The sequence below is a fragment of the Carassius auratus genome, chromosome 42, assembly GCF_003368295.1.
Source record: "Carassius auratus strain Wakin chromosome 42, ASM336829v1, whole genome shotgun sequence".
NCBI lineage: Eukaryota > Metazoa > Chordata > Actinopteri > Cypriniformes > Cyprinidae > Carassius > Carassius auratus.
In genome coordinates, this window is record NC_039284.1 from 14,307,683 (window position 1) to 14,325,664 (window position 17,982).

The following is a 17,982-nucleotide window of genomic DNA, read 5'->3' on the forward strand; positions in this document are numbered from 1 at the left end:
TTATTTTTCATCATAAGAACATCATCACCCAAAGGTCTTTTCAGTCCCCTTCGATGGGTTGATGTGCCCCAAGACATCACTGTAATGTGAATAAGACAATTCCTTTCCTTGGTTTTTTGTTGATGTTGTTGAATAAGATACTTCATCCTCTTACTAGACAGGTGGCCTGACGCAGGCACGTCTCTCGGCCAATAGCAATCTGGCTCCGTGACGCGGTCGCCCTGGCGACCAATAGGATCGCGCAGAGATTAGCCAGTGTTTATAAAACCCCTGAGTGTCCCTGCTGGAGCGCCGAGTTGAGTTTGACAAGAGAGTTATCACTGTTGAACTTCACAAGTTTGTCTGTTACTCCTTAAACCATTTTGAAAACAGGTAGTAGCACTAAAACCGACTTTGAGGAACCCAAGCTGTCACTTTAAGGCAATCATGGAGCGCTCCAAACAGAAACAAATGAATCAAAATGAAAATGAAACAGAAGCCCCGATCAATGGGCACTTTGACGGGCGGGCGAAAGTTCCCGGATGGAGCGCCGGTGGTGCCGCCGGGACCCCGAGCACCGTGCCGTCCTCCAGCGTGATGGAGAGCTGGCGTGAAGAACGCACTCGCAGTCTGGAAGACAATGAGATGAGCCTGCCGAGCATCGCCGCGGCGTACACCACGATCCTCAGGGGGCTCGGGGAAGATCCGCAGCGGCAGGGGCTCCTCAAAACTCCGTGGAGAGCCGCCACCGCCATGCAGTTCTTCACCAAGGGTTATCAGGAAAAAATCATCGGTGAGTTGCATAAATGTATGAATGACAGTTGATAAGACGTGTGTATTTATAGGTTATTTTTGGTTTAAATTGATTTAGAATTACTTTAAGCGTATTGCAAGCTTAAATTAACATCCTGAAATGTCACACCGTCTCTGGAAAACTGTCTCTGACTAAAGATGTTAAATAAACGTAATTTTTGTAAACTTTTTTTTTTCATTTAACTTTCTGTTTTACATAATTGTACAGTTTTATGGCACCAAGGGGGCGTTTACAGAGGCGGTCTTGAGTTCAAAAAACATCTAGACAGAACGGGAAGCAATGTGACAGAAAGTTAGGTTGTAAAAATTGTAGTTGATCCAAAAGTTACAATTCTGTCATCATTTACGTATCTAAACTTGTAATTATATTTATTCTGTGAAAGACAAAGAGAGACTTTGTTGATCTGCCTATTAAGGACAATGAATGGTCACTGAAGATGTCAAGGACTTTAATTCACCTTAAATTGGCCCAAAGGACGCCCAAAAACTACATCACAAGTCTTCAACATTTGAGCGTGATCGTGTGAGGCTGATATTTAAGTTTTTTTCACAGATCATATTATCACCAATCATATTTTCAAGAGTAGATTGAGGAATGAATGAATCATTAATTCAGGTTTTTATTAGGTTGATTGAGCTAAAGAAATGGTCTTAATGATTTGTTCATGACTCATGTTTAGTCAAGGTTAACATGGTTAGTGAATAACTTAAATGTTACTAGAAGAAAATCTGTGAAAATTTGGGTCTTTAACTAAAAAAAAAACTATCATATGTAATCAGGAGACTTAGTTGTGTAGGACATTTTTATGATGAAATCTAATTTTTACATCTATACCTTCACATTGAAATTCAAAGATCAACTAGGAGATTCTTCAAAATCATGTTATATTTTCACAATCTATTTCAACACACTCTCAAAGCACTTCATTCTCTTTTAAATAGTGGCTAATTATTAGTTTTAGTATGATAGCATTCATATGTTTTCTGATCTGCTTTTCTGTTTAAAACACATCTTATGAATTCATTAAAAAAATTGACACCTTTTCAAAAAGTTACATTTTCTCATCAGATCAGGTTGGTGTTTTGGAGTTGTCGGGGCCTTATAATGATACAGAAAATGTTATGGCCCACAAACCATTCATCTTTTACTAATGCACTGTCAAGCATTTCAGGTTAGAAGTATTTCCTCAAACACTTTCATGTGCCATCAGTTTGATTAACTGGCTCAACAGGTACTCCACCCCAAAGCGAAGGTTTTTCTTGCATAATTGTTCACTGGTCACTCTCAGGCTGTTGTCTGAGTGGTTGAGCCAGGGTGCCTCCCACCATCGCATTACCAACAACATCTCCACAAAGAAAACAGCACATCTGGACTTGGTTTGTGTAGCATTATTAGGACAGATGCATATGGAATGTATTAATGTTGCTTTTCTACACCAAAAAAGTTTGTTAAAGCAGACTCTCCTCGATGAGCTCACAGCACTTACATATGCATTCACAGAAGGTATATCATGCAGTGTCACTGGAAGCGTGCCTTTGATAACAGATTTCCAGAGGAAGGTCTTTCTTCAGTGGGATTGGCTGAAGTTTGCACCACCCCTGCAGTTTCACATATTGTTCTGAACTAGCAAAGTTATGTGTTTCCCACAAAAAGACATTTAAAGTGTTGGAGGAAACAGTTTAGGGATCTCAGTGGGTTTGTGTGACACTGTGTTGCATTTTCACAGTTTTATGGGAGGTGGTTGACTCATTGGTTAATGCAAGAAAAGGAAGCTGATGGTACATAGTAAGTGCTTGAATGATGAATTTCCACCTTGATCTCACTTGATGTCACAGTATATTCACCTCTGGGTTAACACTGTGTTTCAGCTTACTGTTTTTACACTAACTGAACACAGAGGGAAAATAGGCTTAATTATAATAATAAAAAATATATACACCAATACAACAACATGTATCAATGTTTACTTGCATATATTTTATGAAAATACTTTAATATATAATTAGTTTAGCATCACACTGGAGGTTAGGAATATCAGCCGATAACCTAAATATAACTAGTATAAAATAAAAGTATAAATATAACTATATATAATTATGAAATCTTTATTTTTATTTTTGCCTGTAACTCACACAAGACTAACATATGTAATGATATGACTTTGAAAATAATGCACAAATCGAAAGATCGACCAGGACATTCAAAACACAAGAAGAAACTAGTTTCAAATATTCAGGTTTGGTTTTTACACTAACTGAAGAAAAAAGAAAGAAAGAAAGAAAGAAAAACAATAATACTTTTTATTGTTTACCAGTATTACAACAAACAGCAATGTTTACTTATGTAATATATATATGTTGAAATGTCACACACCTGTAAATCATTTTGGGCGATTATGCAAATAAATCGTTTTTTTTTGCTACTGTTTTTTTCTCCATTTTACCGTTTTGTGTTTTAGAAAGGATGCTTGTTATGAAACATTTGTACTCACGATTCACAGACACTAGTAAAGGAAGGAAATTAGAGGATTATTTATTATGATATTATTATAATGCATTATATCATTATGTTCCTTATCCTTAATGGTTTTGTTGTGGTCTCATGCCACATAAACAATTCAAGATCATAGAGACGACTGATACTGGTTAAGGTACAGCGGTCAGGCGGCTCAGTATGGTTTCTTTTCTTTATTACTCATTCCGCTCGTTGTCCCCTGCCCCCACTTCCTGGATGGATGCCTGTCTCTTATTTAAACGATGGAGAACAAGCCAAACCCTCAGGAGCAGTAACATTACCCTTAACCAGAGCTCTGCTGGTTGACATCCTCACAATTTCAATAGGTTTCTATGGTTACTTATTGTATTCCAAGTGTATATTTGCTTAGTGTGTAAGCAGGTTTGTGTTTAATTGAGAGTGTGTGTGACGGTGGCAGCGAGGCTGAAGGATGACTTCTGGGAGATGCTGATTTGATTTCCTGTTCTTTTTTGTCAGTGCCACCGTCATGCGTGAGACCTTTCCGTGTGTTGTTCCTGTGCATTTGAAAGCAGCTGTTTGTTTAGGACGAGCCTGATGACAGTTCTCTCATAACAGCAGCTGCTGCTGCCCTCAGGTTAAATTCAGCCGAGACTGATGCTCCAATCAGCTGCAGCATTTACACAACACTACATAGTGTGCTCGGTTTCTGAAAATCATGCTGGTTAGTCACCAAGCAGAACAGTGAAAAGACCGGAATAGGTTTAAAAATTAACAAAAGCCTTTCCTGGTTCTGGGAAGCATGAGACTACATCAGAAAAATGAGTTTGTCAGTAGTGTCTGCATAACTATTATTACTATAATCATTTATAACAAACCCTTAACCTTTAAACACATTATTTTTTCAATGAATGTTACCTCACATAATGCAGATTTGTAAGTGATCTGATAACTGGGAGAGTTGTGTAGCATAGATTTCCATCACATTTTGCTATCCAAATTAGGATGAGATAAGGAAAAATGTAAAGGTTTAAGTCATAATCTGGCAGGGAGTAAGTATGAAAGAAAAACAAATGTTGTGAAGTACGTAAAGATCAAAGGTCTCACTTCACATGAAATGGAGGCCTGTGGGTTTAATCACGGCATTTTATTTTATATTATATTATATTGCTGTATTATAAATATACCGTATTTTCTGGACTATAAGTCACACTTTTTTTCATAGTTTGGCTGGTCCTGGGACTTATAGTCAGGTGCGACTTATTTATCAAAATTAATTTGACATGAACCGAGAGAAATGAACTAAGAGAAAACATTACCATCTACAGCCGTGAGAGGGTGCTCTATGCCCTCTCGCGGCTGTAGACGGTAATGTTTTCTCTTGGTTCTTGGTTCTAAATAAATGCGACTTATAGTCCAGTGCGACTTATATGTTTTTTTCCTCATCATTGCGTATTTTTGGACTGATGCGACTTATACTCAGGTGCGACTTATAATCCGAAAAATATGGTAATAATATATATTTTATGATATTTATAAAATAATTATTTAAACATTTCTACACATTTAAGTAAATTATATGGGGCTATAAAAATTTCTATCGTCATATTTTATACAATTACAAAAACATTATGATGTGAACAGAATAGAAATAAATCATTAAATCTCAATTATTTGTAAGACAATTAATTCACACTGATGATTGTGACAGGCCTGCAGCGACCAAAATATCATTGAGACCTATAACACCTTAGCAACCCCCTGACAACCACCCACAACACCCTGCCACCTTGATGAGGAGTTTTGCTGGGCAAACACTGCTCAGTTTTTCAGAAAATGTAAGAAAATTGTTTGGGATACATCTGTTGCTGAAGTAATCATAGGCATAAAAACAGCCTGAAAATGGATTGCTTTCTGCCTTCACACGGTGACTACACTAAAGTGGCAACAACACAAATGAGAGTCACATCTCAACAAGCCCCTGAAGCCCCAGCATCAGTCTGCTATGTGTCCATGGAAACATACCCCAAGATACGCGGCCAGGAAATTAAAAAGCCCCACAAGAAAAGACCGTGCATTTCCACTAGATAAAACAGGACATGTTTAAACAAAGATATGAGCTAAGAGAAATGACACTGAGCCACAACAGGAAGAGCATACAGGGTGAAATATAATGATTTCATGATGTCATCAGGTGTCATATCACTCACCCGACGGTGACCCATCTGAACTTATTAATTTGTTGTTGTGCCTCCTTGCAGATGTCCTGAATGACGCAATCTTTGATGAAGACCATGACGAGATGGTGATCGTGAAGGATATTGACATGTTTTCCATGTGTGAACACCATTTAGTTCCCATTTTTGGCCGGGTAAGACTAATCCTTTTACCCTCATCAACGTCCACTTTCATGTTGCCTTTCAGTGCAATTTCTATGACTTAACCTCTGAGGTGGATACGTAGTTTTAAAAATGAATTTTTCACAGCACTACCCTATGGTACAGTGTAAGGGTTTAACAAAGTCTTTATTCATTTTTATTATTTATTAAAGTTTATTAATTGATTTATTATTAATTTATTCAAATAAAATATTGCATTTTTTTATTAATAATAGAAAATTTTAATTGATTTCATTTATTAAGTTTTAGATTTTTTAATTTTTTATTTATTTACTTTCCAGGTCATATTCTACCCCAAAAAGAACAAAATATATAGAAATTATACAATGTTATAAATTATTCTAAGACTTTAGGTACTTTATTTTTATGAAGCCTATATACTGTATAAAAAATCTCATTCTCACTACTGTAATGTGGTATAATATTGAAGTTTATATGTGTAAAGTATTGTTGCTCAAGTAAGTAATGTATGCAGACTTTAAACAGGATGATTTTCATGAATGAATTACTGTACATTAATGAGAATTTGATGGCAAATGTGCTTCATTATCATGTAAATAAGATTTAAAAAATTATTTTTTTCTTTCTTTTCTTTTTTGTAATTAAATGTGTATTTTGATTGTGGGGTGAAATATGCCTTGTAAATTTATTTTTTGAGATTCACTCACATAATGGCAGCATTACAGGTTTTCTGATTCACCTTGAAAAAAAACAAAGAAGGAAAGTCCTTCAATAACCAAGTTAGTTAGCTATAATTAGCCTAAATCTAGAAGGTAACAAGGACAAGCTGGAATATTGGGTCTGAGATCCACTCAGAAAAGATGGCCACTCTTAATCCTCCAGGTTTGACATTTAGTACCTCCCTCCAGCTCACAGCTCTGCAGGTGTCTGCCATTTAAGACAAAAGAGACACCGTCGATACTGTCACGGCTCAAATGGCTGCTGATGATAGACTGAGCCATTGATCAAGCGCACTGAATGGATTTTTTTCCGCCACTTGCAATTTTGTTTGTCAGACGCTGTCAGAGGGCCGTCGTTTCCGCTGCGTCCCCCGCTGATCGTCATCGGCGCGGCCCCTTATCCCTTCTCATCTATTTACCTCACCACTCGCGGCATCTGCAACAAGATAATGACACACCAGTTTCCTTCAGAGAGGCGTGCGCCCGTTCATTTTCTGTTTTTGGCCCTCTTGCTTGCGCTTCAGCGTCCACCGTCCTGATGATTGTCCACACAACACTGTTAGTGTCCATCACGAGCGGCGAGCTGAACAGGTGTGCTTTCTTTTTCACTTGAAACATATCTTCCATACAGCCGCCACATCTTGCCTGTTGTCCTTAAGTGGATTAAGTTGAAAAAAAAAGCACTCTGCTCATTTCCCAGGTGCTCTGTAGTTGTTGGTAAAGCTCGATTTATGTTTTTGGAGGATGTTGATTGAAGTTTGGCAGCGCTGAAAGAAGGCCAAGAGGGTTCAGTGATGTGCGGGGTTATCACATCAGAACAGAGAGCAGAAGAGGAAAGAAGAGAGAAAATCCTTGCATGTCTGTTAATGCTGCCCTTTCTCTGGGCTGTTTCATCAAATTGTTGGTGACATTTGAGTTGGACGGTGGAGAGGAGGTTAGGTTGGGGGAGCTGTCAGATGTACAGTCACTTCCGAGCATATGCACAGATGCGGCTCTCTGCATCTTTAACTTCTCCTCTGCTGCTGTGCCATGTGGGGATGCTCGGTTATGGCAGAAATCATAATTATTTTGGTTAATATTGTAGCCATGGTTATTTACTGTAACACGATTATATCAAATTATACACCAGTATCAGTTGGGTGTTCAGTGCCTTGCTCAAGGGCACCTCAGTCGTCGTATTGAAGGTGGGAGAGAATTCTGTACACTCACTCCTCCCACCTACAATCCCTGTCAGTATGGGACTTGAACCCACAACCTTTGGGTTATGAGTCTGACTCTCTAACCATTAGGCCACAACTTCCCTACTATAAAAAGCTATTATAGCTAATCAGTCAAAAAGTAAAAAAAATGAATATATATATGGGCTGCTGTCACTTTTATATAGAATTTATATAGGATTTAATATATTGACATGCATCTGATTTTTTCCTGTCACGCTCCCAAATCCTAAAGTGTAATTTGCTTGACCTTGTTTTTGCTCGATCTCGGAGAGTGCACACAGAAAGCCCTTCTTGTGCAGTTTTGCAACTATTTTTAATATCAATCATGTCGTGTATTAGACATTCACATTACATAATTTGACTGATTTGGACATTACGTTTGAGCTTTTAATGAAGCGTGAAAGAGCACCACTTTAAAAGAATGGAATATGGCTCAATCATTTTATTTCAACTATAGTACTTTCATAATTATTGGAAGCCAACAGCTGAATCAAAACTAGAATTTGCACAGCCCTCGTGCCATGTAGCTTGCTAGTGTCGGTGTCCAGTTTTTCACAGGCAAAGGCTTACAGTTTACTGTGAAAGTATTGTGTATATAACTCCCATGTTTTGCAGTACTGTCTTTCTATTGTCAGATAACGTGTTGTGTTTTGCACAGGTGCACATAGGTTACCTTCCAAACAAGAGGGTTCTTGGTCTGAGTAAACTAGCAAGGTGGGAAAAATGCACCCATGTTTCTCATACACATATGAAAGTCCAGTCTATTACAATTAATTTTATTTTTTATTCTTTTCTTGTGTTCATTTACATCTTTTGTTTTTTACAGTCAGTGGTCCCAAAAAGTATTTGGGCACTTAAATCACTTCCATCTTTCCCCAGTCCATCTGAATATAATTGCATTACGAAATACAATCCTGTATCAAATAACCTATGGACATGTTCTACTAATGTTTGCCCTATTTGTTGAACAATACATTTTATCACTTTTTTTTTTTTTAATTAAAATGGGGTATATGGGATCAGTGTGCTTTTCTTTTCTTGAAATAAATTACTTTTTTTATTTTTATTAAAATACAAAGCAGTTATTTTAAGTTTTTATGTATTTTTATCATATAAATGCATTTTTTGTTGAGTGTTCTGCAATCCTTTAAAATAAATTTTAAGATTTTGTTATACAACGAGGTGATTTTGTTTTTATAATGAACAATATTGAATCTTAATGGATTCCTTCATGAGTGTGCATATTTATCCTGCCACAAAGCAGCTTTACTTTTCTTTTTTTTTCAGTAAATTCAGCAGCATTTGCTTGAGTAAAGGGGATTAGTGGCTCTCATTGCCTCAAGGGAGTTGTTTGTCTGTGAAATCAAGATGCACGCGCCTTTGTGTGTGTGTGTGTGTGTGTGTTTGAAACAATGAGAGTGTAAGTGTCTGTAAGAGGATTAGACACGATGTGTGAGTGACAAAGAGAAGCTTGATCCAATCTGACCCCAATACCTGTGGCTTAGCCATTCACGATGTACAAGCCATTATACTGCACTCCACTAATGAAGACATGACAACAGCAGTCACGAACTGTAGCTCTCAGCAGTGCCACACACACACACACACACACACAGGTGCATTTCTGATTTCTAAAATTTGGTATTGTTTCTTTTTTTCTTTTTAATAGCTGTAGTCATGAAAAGGTCCGAGTGGCACAGAGACTGACTTTTCCTAGTCAACATTATCTGTGAAAAGGATTTTGTGTGTGTGTTTGTTCTATTCTTATTAATTAAATAGTTATCAGTGTTAAACAGTTGAGCTGAATATTATTTTTATGGAAACTGACCTTTTTTTAGATTAGAAAGAAAGTATAGGATTTTTTAAAATACAAATTTTGTAATATTATTTATATGTTATAGACACCTGGCCTAGGTTTTATCATTACCACAGTGATTAAAATCCCTGAGCAATGAAGTTTTATCAAAGCACCATCACATATGATCTTACATAAATCTAGCTTAATTATTAACTATGTCTCTTGTTTTGCACTAGGATTGTTGAGATATATAGCAGGAGATTGCAAGGTAATGGCTTCCCTCCCCCTCAAACAAACATACAATATTTATATTCCTTCAAAATCCTTGTTGGTTTCACTAATAACCTGAAAACTTAATATTGAAATCTGCTTGTCTGATTTCAGTTCAGGAGCGTCTAACCAAACAGATTGCAGTCGCCATCACTGAAGCGTTACAGCCTGCTGGGGTCGGGGTGGTCATCGAAGCAACGTATTACACCTTTTATTTACAATATAATGCTAAAAATGACCAAATATGAAGATTTATTTATTTTCTTTATTATTCTCCAGCCACGAATTAATTTTTATCATTTAATTTACGATGTAATAAATATGAACAGTCCTCAATATTTATTGCATTTTATTTTTTGTAACAATACAATAAGTATGAACAATCCACACATTTTGTTGGATTTATTAAGTATAAGTAATTACGGTAGTATGACCAGTCCTCAAGATGTATTTCTTCTCTGTGGTCTTCTTCAGTCACATGTGTATGGTTATGCGAGGCGTCCAGAAGATGAACAGCAAGACTGTGACCAGCACCATGCTTGGTGTTTTCCGTGAGGACCCCAAGACACGAGACGAGTTCCTGAGCCTGATCCGGAGCTGAGGGTCCGTGTTCACTCTCCACTGCCAAAACACTCTGACCAGCCCTCTTCTCAAACGCCTCCCTGGATCTACGGATCCTTCATCTCTGGTTCTGCCTCCGGACGAGGCCCTGCTGCTGTGTAACATAGTGTCCCATCGGTAACACCTTCTCGTCTGTGTCTCGTGTGTGGATGTGTGTGTTTTGTGCACGTTTTAGTCAGTAGAGCTGTGGGAGCCTCTATTGACGGGACTGTGGCTATTACTGTTAAATGGAAGCATTGTGTTTTGAAGGACGTCTTAGATTAACACAATTTCACCTCTTTAAACTGACAAGAACCAAACCCACCGAAATCTGTTTAGATCTCTTTCCGGCTGTGTCACATTCATTCTCTATTCAACGCAATTGAGTTGCTTGAAATACGCAAACAAAGTGGTTTTATTTTCACGCTCCTGAACAGGGAGGTGCATGTCATTCTGAATATTTGAATAATTACATAAAAGTACTGTTGAGGAACAATGGTACGGTAACGGTAATGAATAGAACCACTAAATAATTACAAATATTCTTACACCTTGATATTTACATTGTACTTCAAAGATTGTTATGGTATTATAATGGTACATATCCAAAAACCTAGTATTGCAAAGAAAGCACCACTTTTTATAAGTGAATAAATCCAGACTGGTTTTATTGTTGTTTTACTATGTGCTGAAAATGTATTATGGCTACGCTGTCTTATAATGTAATATTTAATATAATGTATGCGTCCTGTGTACATCAGTCAGTAATTATGCCCAGACCCAAAGTATCATCTGCTCTTGAAAGGATGGTTTCATCCGGAAATTAAACTCACCCTCATGTTATCCACACATGTTTTGCCTTAAACGTGACATATGAAATGTTAGTCTGAAAAAAAAAAAATGATATTTTTCTAATGGAACGGTTTATTGAAGCATACTTTTAAGGTTACATGTTTGTGTTTTTTGTTGAGTATTATGTTTGATACATCAAGTTTTTATGGCTCATATAGTAGAATATAGGAAAATGTCATAAAAAATAAAAATAAAAACCTAAATTTTATTCAGAGGTCCAAATTTTATGAAAATATGCACTTTTGCTGTTAATATAAACACCGTTTTTGCATTATTACATGATTTTTAAGCAAACTACCTTCACAAATTCACATTATTGTAATGTTAAAAATAAATGTTTTACCAATTTTTATCATGGTGATTTTATGGAGTTTATATTCAAGGAGGCAAAAATACATCAGAAGTCGAGACTGAGTGAAAATGTGCAGTTTGGTATTTAAATGATTATTTTACTATCAAAGCTCTGTAGTTTTGAAACATATAATGCAATGCAATTCAACTATGATAAAGAGACGTATAAATAAATGTAGCTGAAATCCTGATGTATTTTAATCAAGTTTTAATATGATTTTTTCATATTTCATAAAATGTTTTAACTTGTATGGATAATGGATTAAACTTAAGTTGCTTCAATACAGTATGTGATTATCTTGAAAAAGTATAAGCAATTAAAAATTTAAGTTAAGATTTCACAGCAAAAAGACACGGTGCACGGTGTTAAAATGATCAGACAATTCATTGGGAGGACAAAACAGCCATTCTTCAGCTAGCTTCTTTTTTGTCAAGCAGAAAGAAACAGTGATACAGGATTAAAACAACCCTAGGGTGAGTATATAATAGCATATTTAGTATTTTTGGGTGAACTGTCTGTTTAAGTGTTTATTTGGGCTCGTCATTGATGGCATTTACAAGTTTTGTGTAACTCTATTATTTTCTGTTTAAAATCAGCTGTTGAGTCTGATGTGTTGGATGTTCTGTGTTGAAGTGATAACCAGCTCCAGCCTTCTGAATGTCCTGTCTGTACGGTCCTAGATGTTGTTTACTCTCTGAAGGTCTTCTTTTATTTGTTAAGGTGCAGTCAAGGTCAACTTAGTATCTGATTTTGCACATTGTGGGATTCACTTACAGTATGAAGAATACAGAACTTAGCTGTACTGATATAATTGTGATCTTTGTAATAAAAATAAGATAAAAAAAGATGGAAATCAACTAAAATATATATACATTTGTAAAACATATTTTATACATTTACTCAGATGCATGTTTACCTCTCCTTGGGTATGTACAGTGCGTTTTTGAGTAAGAATTCAAACTATATACTTATGTATCATTGTAGAAAATTATATTACGCTCAGAAACAATGGATACTGTGGATTTACTGATACTGTTGTATTGTCTGTGTAATTACTTGTTTTAAATTATGAAACATTCCTTGAGTGATGTTCTGCATTCCATAAGTCCAAACTCTGAGCCAAATGGTATCTGAGATGTTCAGTGTCACAATCGCTTCATAAGAGTGGATTCATTGAGGAAATGAACACTTGATATTGAGAAGTATAGTGTTATTCATGTGGCCTTCTTTAAACTAAAGTCTCAAAGAGCCTTACTATTGATGTTCTTCGTCATTTTCAGCTTAAAATAAAATAATATATTGTGTAAAATATGTTAGAATGTTCTTTATGTTTTTAAAGGTGCTTTATATATATATATATATATATATATATATATATATATATATATATATATATATATATATATATATATATATATATTTATATTTATTTTATTATTATTATTATATTTTATTATATATTTTTAAGGGGGTTGGTAGAAAGCAAAGGAGAATCAGTAAAGGATGGATTTCACAAATAATTATAATAAATAAATCATATTTCACCCCAAAAGTAATTTTCGCATTATAACATGAATTTCAAGAAAGTTAAAGGTCATTACCCTAACAAATTTGCATTATTGTAAAAAATTATAAGACAAAAAAATAATAATAACAATTAATGCTTTATAATTTAAATATATTTTTTTTATCAAGTAACCTAAGGATGATTGAGGGTGAGGTATTTGTTTTTGCATTATTATTTTAATTTGCTTTAATAGAAATTTTCAAACCTAAGAAGGCAAATGTGCTTATTGTTATATTATTGCTTAATGAATTAATAAAAATGTATGTGATAAAAGTGTTTAGGTATAATATTACATTCTCTCTCCCTCTCTCCCTCAGGGTTAAAATTTCCAACATTTTATTCTACCCTTAAAGTGCTTTAGGCAGATAGCAGGAGCCAGTTACAGGGTTTGTGTTTGTGTGTAAAAAAGATATGATTTTCATGGTGAACTTCTACCTTTTAATAATCTTTATATAATTTACCAATTTCACTTCCTAATCTTTTTCCCATGAACAACACTGCCCATCTGTGTGACACTTTCATTAGCCCATCATAAATTAGTTCATAAAACAGCGAGTTGAGGGTGACCGTCTTTTTAATGTCCTTTTTTTTCCTCAGAAAGCCCCGCCTCTTGGCAATAAAAACCTGTCTCGAGCTCTGATTGGTGGAGATCGAGAGGAGGCAGTAAATTCCCCACAGACTCGGGGTTAGTAAACCTGAATATATGAGCAAAGCTTCCTCCATACTATTCAACAGCTGCTTTCAGACGAGAAAAAAACACAGTGAGCCTTTTTTCAGAAGTTACTCTTTAATACTTTTCGTCTGTGGTTATTACAAAGATGTCAAGCATTTAACACAGACCCAATTAAAAACAGACGAAACACATTCAGTCGGCGGACACACAAACAATATAAATCTCCCAGCATTAACGCACAAAAACACCCTCTCACAAGACCACAAACCAGTGAGGGAAAGAGATTACAGAAACCCTCTCTTTTAAGGACTAGTAATGTTCATTTCAGTAAAGATTTTTAAAACCTGCGCTAAGGTGGGCGGAGAGACGTAACACGAGCTGTGACGCCTCACAGGTAACGTAACAGGAAGTTATCCACGTTATGACGCAACTAGGCTATATTTACAAAAATTACAAGACAATTCAGTTTCTCACAGTGTCACGCCCGCACGCATACAAACAAAGAATATATATACATAGCTGTGTTGTACAGACAGATATAATCGTAACTTCATAACAGCACTGAAGTACCTAAAGCATACAGAATCAGATGGCCATGAACTACCAGCACGCTCCTTCCGTGCAGACGCATCAGAATCAGCTCGTATGGACTTTGTATGATTTGAAGTTTTGACCATCTGCTTATCCCTATATTTTAGAGCCATAGAAAATAATTTACATTTGGGGTAAATGTCTGAATACAAAAGAAAAGAAAAAGGCACTGCCATTTGTTTTTTTTTCTAGATATGTCTTCCCAGCCTCTTGCATGCATCTCTAAAATATAAATTGTTTTTGATCGATTTTTTTCACTGTTTTTATTTGGTTTTATCGTTTCATAAACATAGGCTTCTTTTAATATATATATATATATATATATATATTTTTTTTTTTTATATATAATGTATATGTACGTCAGCCTGCAGTCAATACAGGACATCGGCTCTTGAAGATAACACACACACACAACATAATGGGGAAAAGAATCAAAGAGCGTAGTAAAGCAAGACCCTTGTTTGAGAATAGAGGGAGAAAACAACAAATCAAATAACAACTAAATAAAATCGATCACATACGTCCAAATATGCTGACGCGCAAAAGCTTTCACAAAATAATGTAACAAAAAAGGCTTTGTCAATGCTAAAACGCTATTTCATTTTTTTCTCCAGAATACCAAGGTAGCATGTGTTAACAGTTACAGCATCTGTACTTTTGCTGCATGTTTGCAGTCAAACACATTTGGACAGAAGCGTCTTCACACTGAGGGATCGAATCTACTCGGACTCGTCATGTGAAAAACATTTTAAAGGGGTCATATGATGTGATTTCAAGTTTTCCTTTCTCTTTGGAGTGTTACAAGCTGTTCATGAATAGATAAGATCCCTAAAGATGCAAAGACTAAAGTCTCAAACCCAAAGACAAATTCTTTATAAAACCTAAGACATGTCCACTCCCCCCAAAACTCCTAATTTAAACACGCCCCCACACATCTACTTCACTGCGTGGGAAGATTGGCATTGCGCCATCTGAATCTTCACGCAAAGAAAGAAGGCAGAAGTTTGATTCTCGATTAGGTATTGTTGCTGCCGCTGCCATGTTGTGAAGACGCTGTGTGTTTTAAAGCATCGAAAATACTTTGTTTGGCTTCCAAAAGAGGACACAAATAGAAATCAGTGGTTAAGTTCTATTAACAACACAGTTCCAGAACAGTTCAACCCAAATATTCAGATGTGTGCAGTGCATTTTATGGAGGACTGTTTCCTGATCCTGGGAGAGTACAATACCTACTGTTCTGACTCTCAGTCTGTAAGTATGTTTTCATATTAAAAGAATTTGCCATTGATGATTCAAACGTGAGTTTGGAAAAGTGTAGGGCTTGTTTGTTTTTTTTTTCAATCACGAAAGCAAACATGGTTTTATGTTTACGCGACGCAATATGCAACGTGTAAAAAGACAGTATAAGTCATTATAATCAGTAATTATGTCCCCACTGGATGTAACAAATGTCACATGGTTTTATTGGTTTCGTCTCGTCGTGCCAGGATATGCATCACAGTATGGTAAGGGCCCTACATTTCCATCACACACTTGTTGTATTCGGACAATCACAAAGCAATGGATTGCTGTCCAATCAGAGCACTCCTCGCTTTTCAGAAAGATGAGCTTTGTAAAAATGTACGTGTTTCATAAAGGCGGGGAATAGATGAGAAACAATAATATACAGTATGTGAAAACAAAAAAACAAAAAAAAATGTTTTTAACCTAAACCGCATAAACATGTTTCATTACACCAAAAACACAACGTCATATTAGCAACGTCATATGACCCCTTTAAACAAACCAGAGCTGAATCCACATCATTTTTCGTTGTCCAATCACGAGCAAGCAGCGCTCTTCCTATATAACTTCTCTACGCAATGACCCTACGCAGTATGTTTTTGGCATTAAACATCGTAACAGCTGAGGTGGAACAACAGCAACAGAATAACAGCGAAATCTCCACATAAAAAACAAAAACAATTTGGCTCTTTGACAATATAAAAACATTTTCCTTAAAATACACCATCTGGGGAGAGTTAGCAAAATATAAGCATTTATAGATACTCACAAGAAATAAAGGAAAACAGCAATATTAAAACAACAACAAAAAACTGATATCTCTTTTGACTATCAGGTGCGTTTTTTTAGATAAAGAATACAAATTGGGAAAAACAAAACGTCAAAAAATAACTAGGTTGTTATTTGAGATGTACTTATGGTTACCAGCCATAGCAAAAGTTAATACACAAAGTATCTTAAATAATACATCTAATGAATACAATAACCTCTGCATCAATAATAGAAAAGAATAAATAATCATTTGAATCTGCTAATTGTTTTCAAATGGCAGTGATGAGTGGCTTAATACACACAAACAAATGCACCTCTAGAAAACAAGGTGCCACATGATGGTTTGCTAACATGCTTGTAAAACACCGGCTACCATTCCGTTTAAGGCATATCATGCACATTAAAAGCACTAGTTTGGAGGCACTAACTCGTTTATGAAGCCGACACAATGCACAGTTAATATTCTTTCTTTTAGGCAGCTTGAATTGCGTCGATCGCCTCTCAACGGATGTGAAAGTGCCTCTTTACTGTCTGTTTAATCATGACGGGTTTCTTTGGATTAGCCAAAAAACACATGAGGTGTGGGTAGGTGCATCAAATTGCAGGCCAGCAAATGCCTCCACATGAGAACTACAGGATACAACAGTCCTGCGGTTCAGGAATTGTGGTGGATTTGGAGGAGAGGGCAGAGTTTGTTAGTCCAGCTCCCCCTCAGCCCTGTGATTCAGACCATGTTTGCTGTTGAAGAGTCTATGCACAATTATTGCAAATTCACTTTTGATGGTTTTTAGCAAGGATTCACAGCACCAATGGCAGGAAAAGCAAAGGTATTATAGGAAAAAACTCTAAATAAGAATCATTAACAACACCTGAACACCCTCATAAAGAGACTTTAATGTTCCGGATTAAAACAAAGCAACAACAACAACAACATCTGATCTTCACTTGTAAGAGTCTAAAACTAAAAGCTAATTTCTTCTTGTAAACGTCTAGTTTTTTAATACCTGGCATGATAAACTAATGGCTGATATAAGACAATACTGTAAAAAATACTCGAGCCTTATTTAATGTTAACTATTGCACAGATAGTTAACTATTTCACACAACTATTTCACCACAAGATGGCGCTCTGTACTAGTAACTGGTGAATTAGTATTTTTTCCTCATACATTTTGATGTGACTTACTGTATATTTCTCTCTGTTGCTTCAACAGCCTACTGACATAGTGTACCACGCATGTGATATCCCAAATACACAGAAACCAGCTGAAAACCTCCATATGACACCTGTAAAAAATCTCCCCAAAATCACTAAACCAATCAACAGCTGTGCATTTAAAAAAGATAAAAATTAAATGCATACAAAAATATTTGTAAAACATTTTCCTCTCCAGGCCCACACGGAATCCCTAAAAATCTCCACAGATTCCCACAGTATCTGAACGAACATCATTCATGATGCTGTACACTTCTCCCAAGCATCTTTATGCTTCCAGAAACACATTTTACCATGTTTACGCTAAATTAGTTTTTGCCAAAAATATATAGTTAATATACATATCATATTTGTTTCATTTGATTTTATTTAACTTTAATTGTAATATATATATATATATAATATATATATATATATATATATATATATATATATATATATATA

General features: G+C 35.8%; 1 protein-coding gene across 1 annotated transcript; it reads left to right on the plus strand.

Annotated features, from left to right (window-relative positions):
- Positions 1-281: 281 nt before the first annotated feature.
- Positions 282-11,291, plus strand: LOC113060775 (GTP cyclohydrolase 1-like). The gene is made up of 6 exons (XM_026229947.1): positions 282-772; positions 5,527-5,636; positions 8,223-8,278; positions 9,599-9,630; positions 9,747-9,831; positions 10,107-11,291. The coding sequence occupies exons 1-6, from the start codon at positions 427-429 to the stop codon at positions 10,231-10,233; spliced, it is 756 nt and encodes a 251-aa protein (XP_026085732.1). The 5' UTR covers positions 282-426; the 3' UTR covers positions 10,234-11,291.
- The last annotated feature ends 6,691 nt before the right edge of the window (positions 11,292-17,982 follow it).

Excerpts from the sequence above, each read along its gene's own strand:
- LOC113060775 (XM_026229947.1), top strand. The coding sequence starts at position 427 with ATGGAGCGCTCCAAACAGAAACAAATGAATCAAAATGAAAATGAAACA. Across the intron at positions 8,279-9,598 it reads GGTCTGAGTAAACTAGCAAG|GATTGTTGAGATATATAGCA; the intron begins GTGGGAAAAATG and ends GTTTTGCACTAG. Across the intron at positions 9,832-10,106 it reads GGGGTGGTCATCGAAGCAAC|TCACATGTGTATGGTTATGC; the intron begins GTATTACACCTT and ends GGTCTTCTTCAG.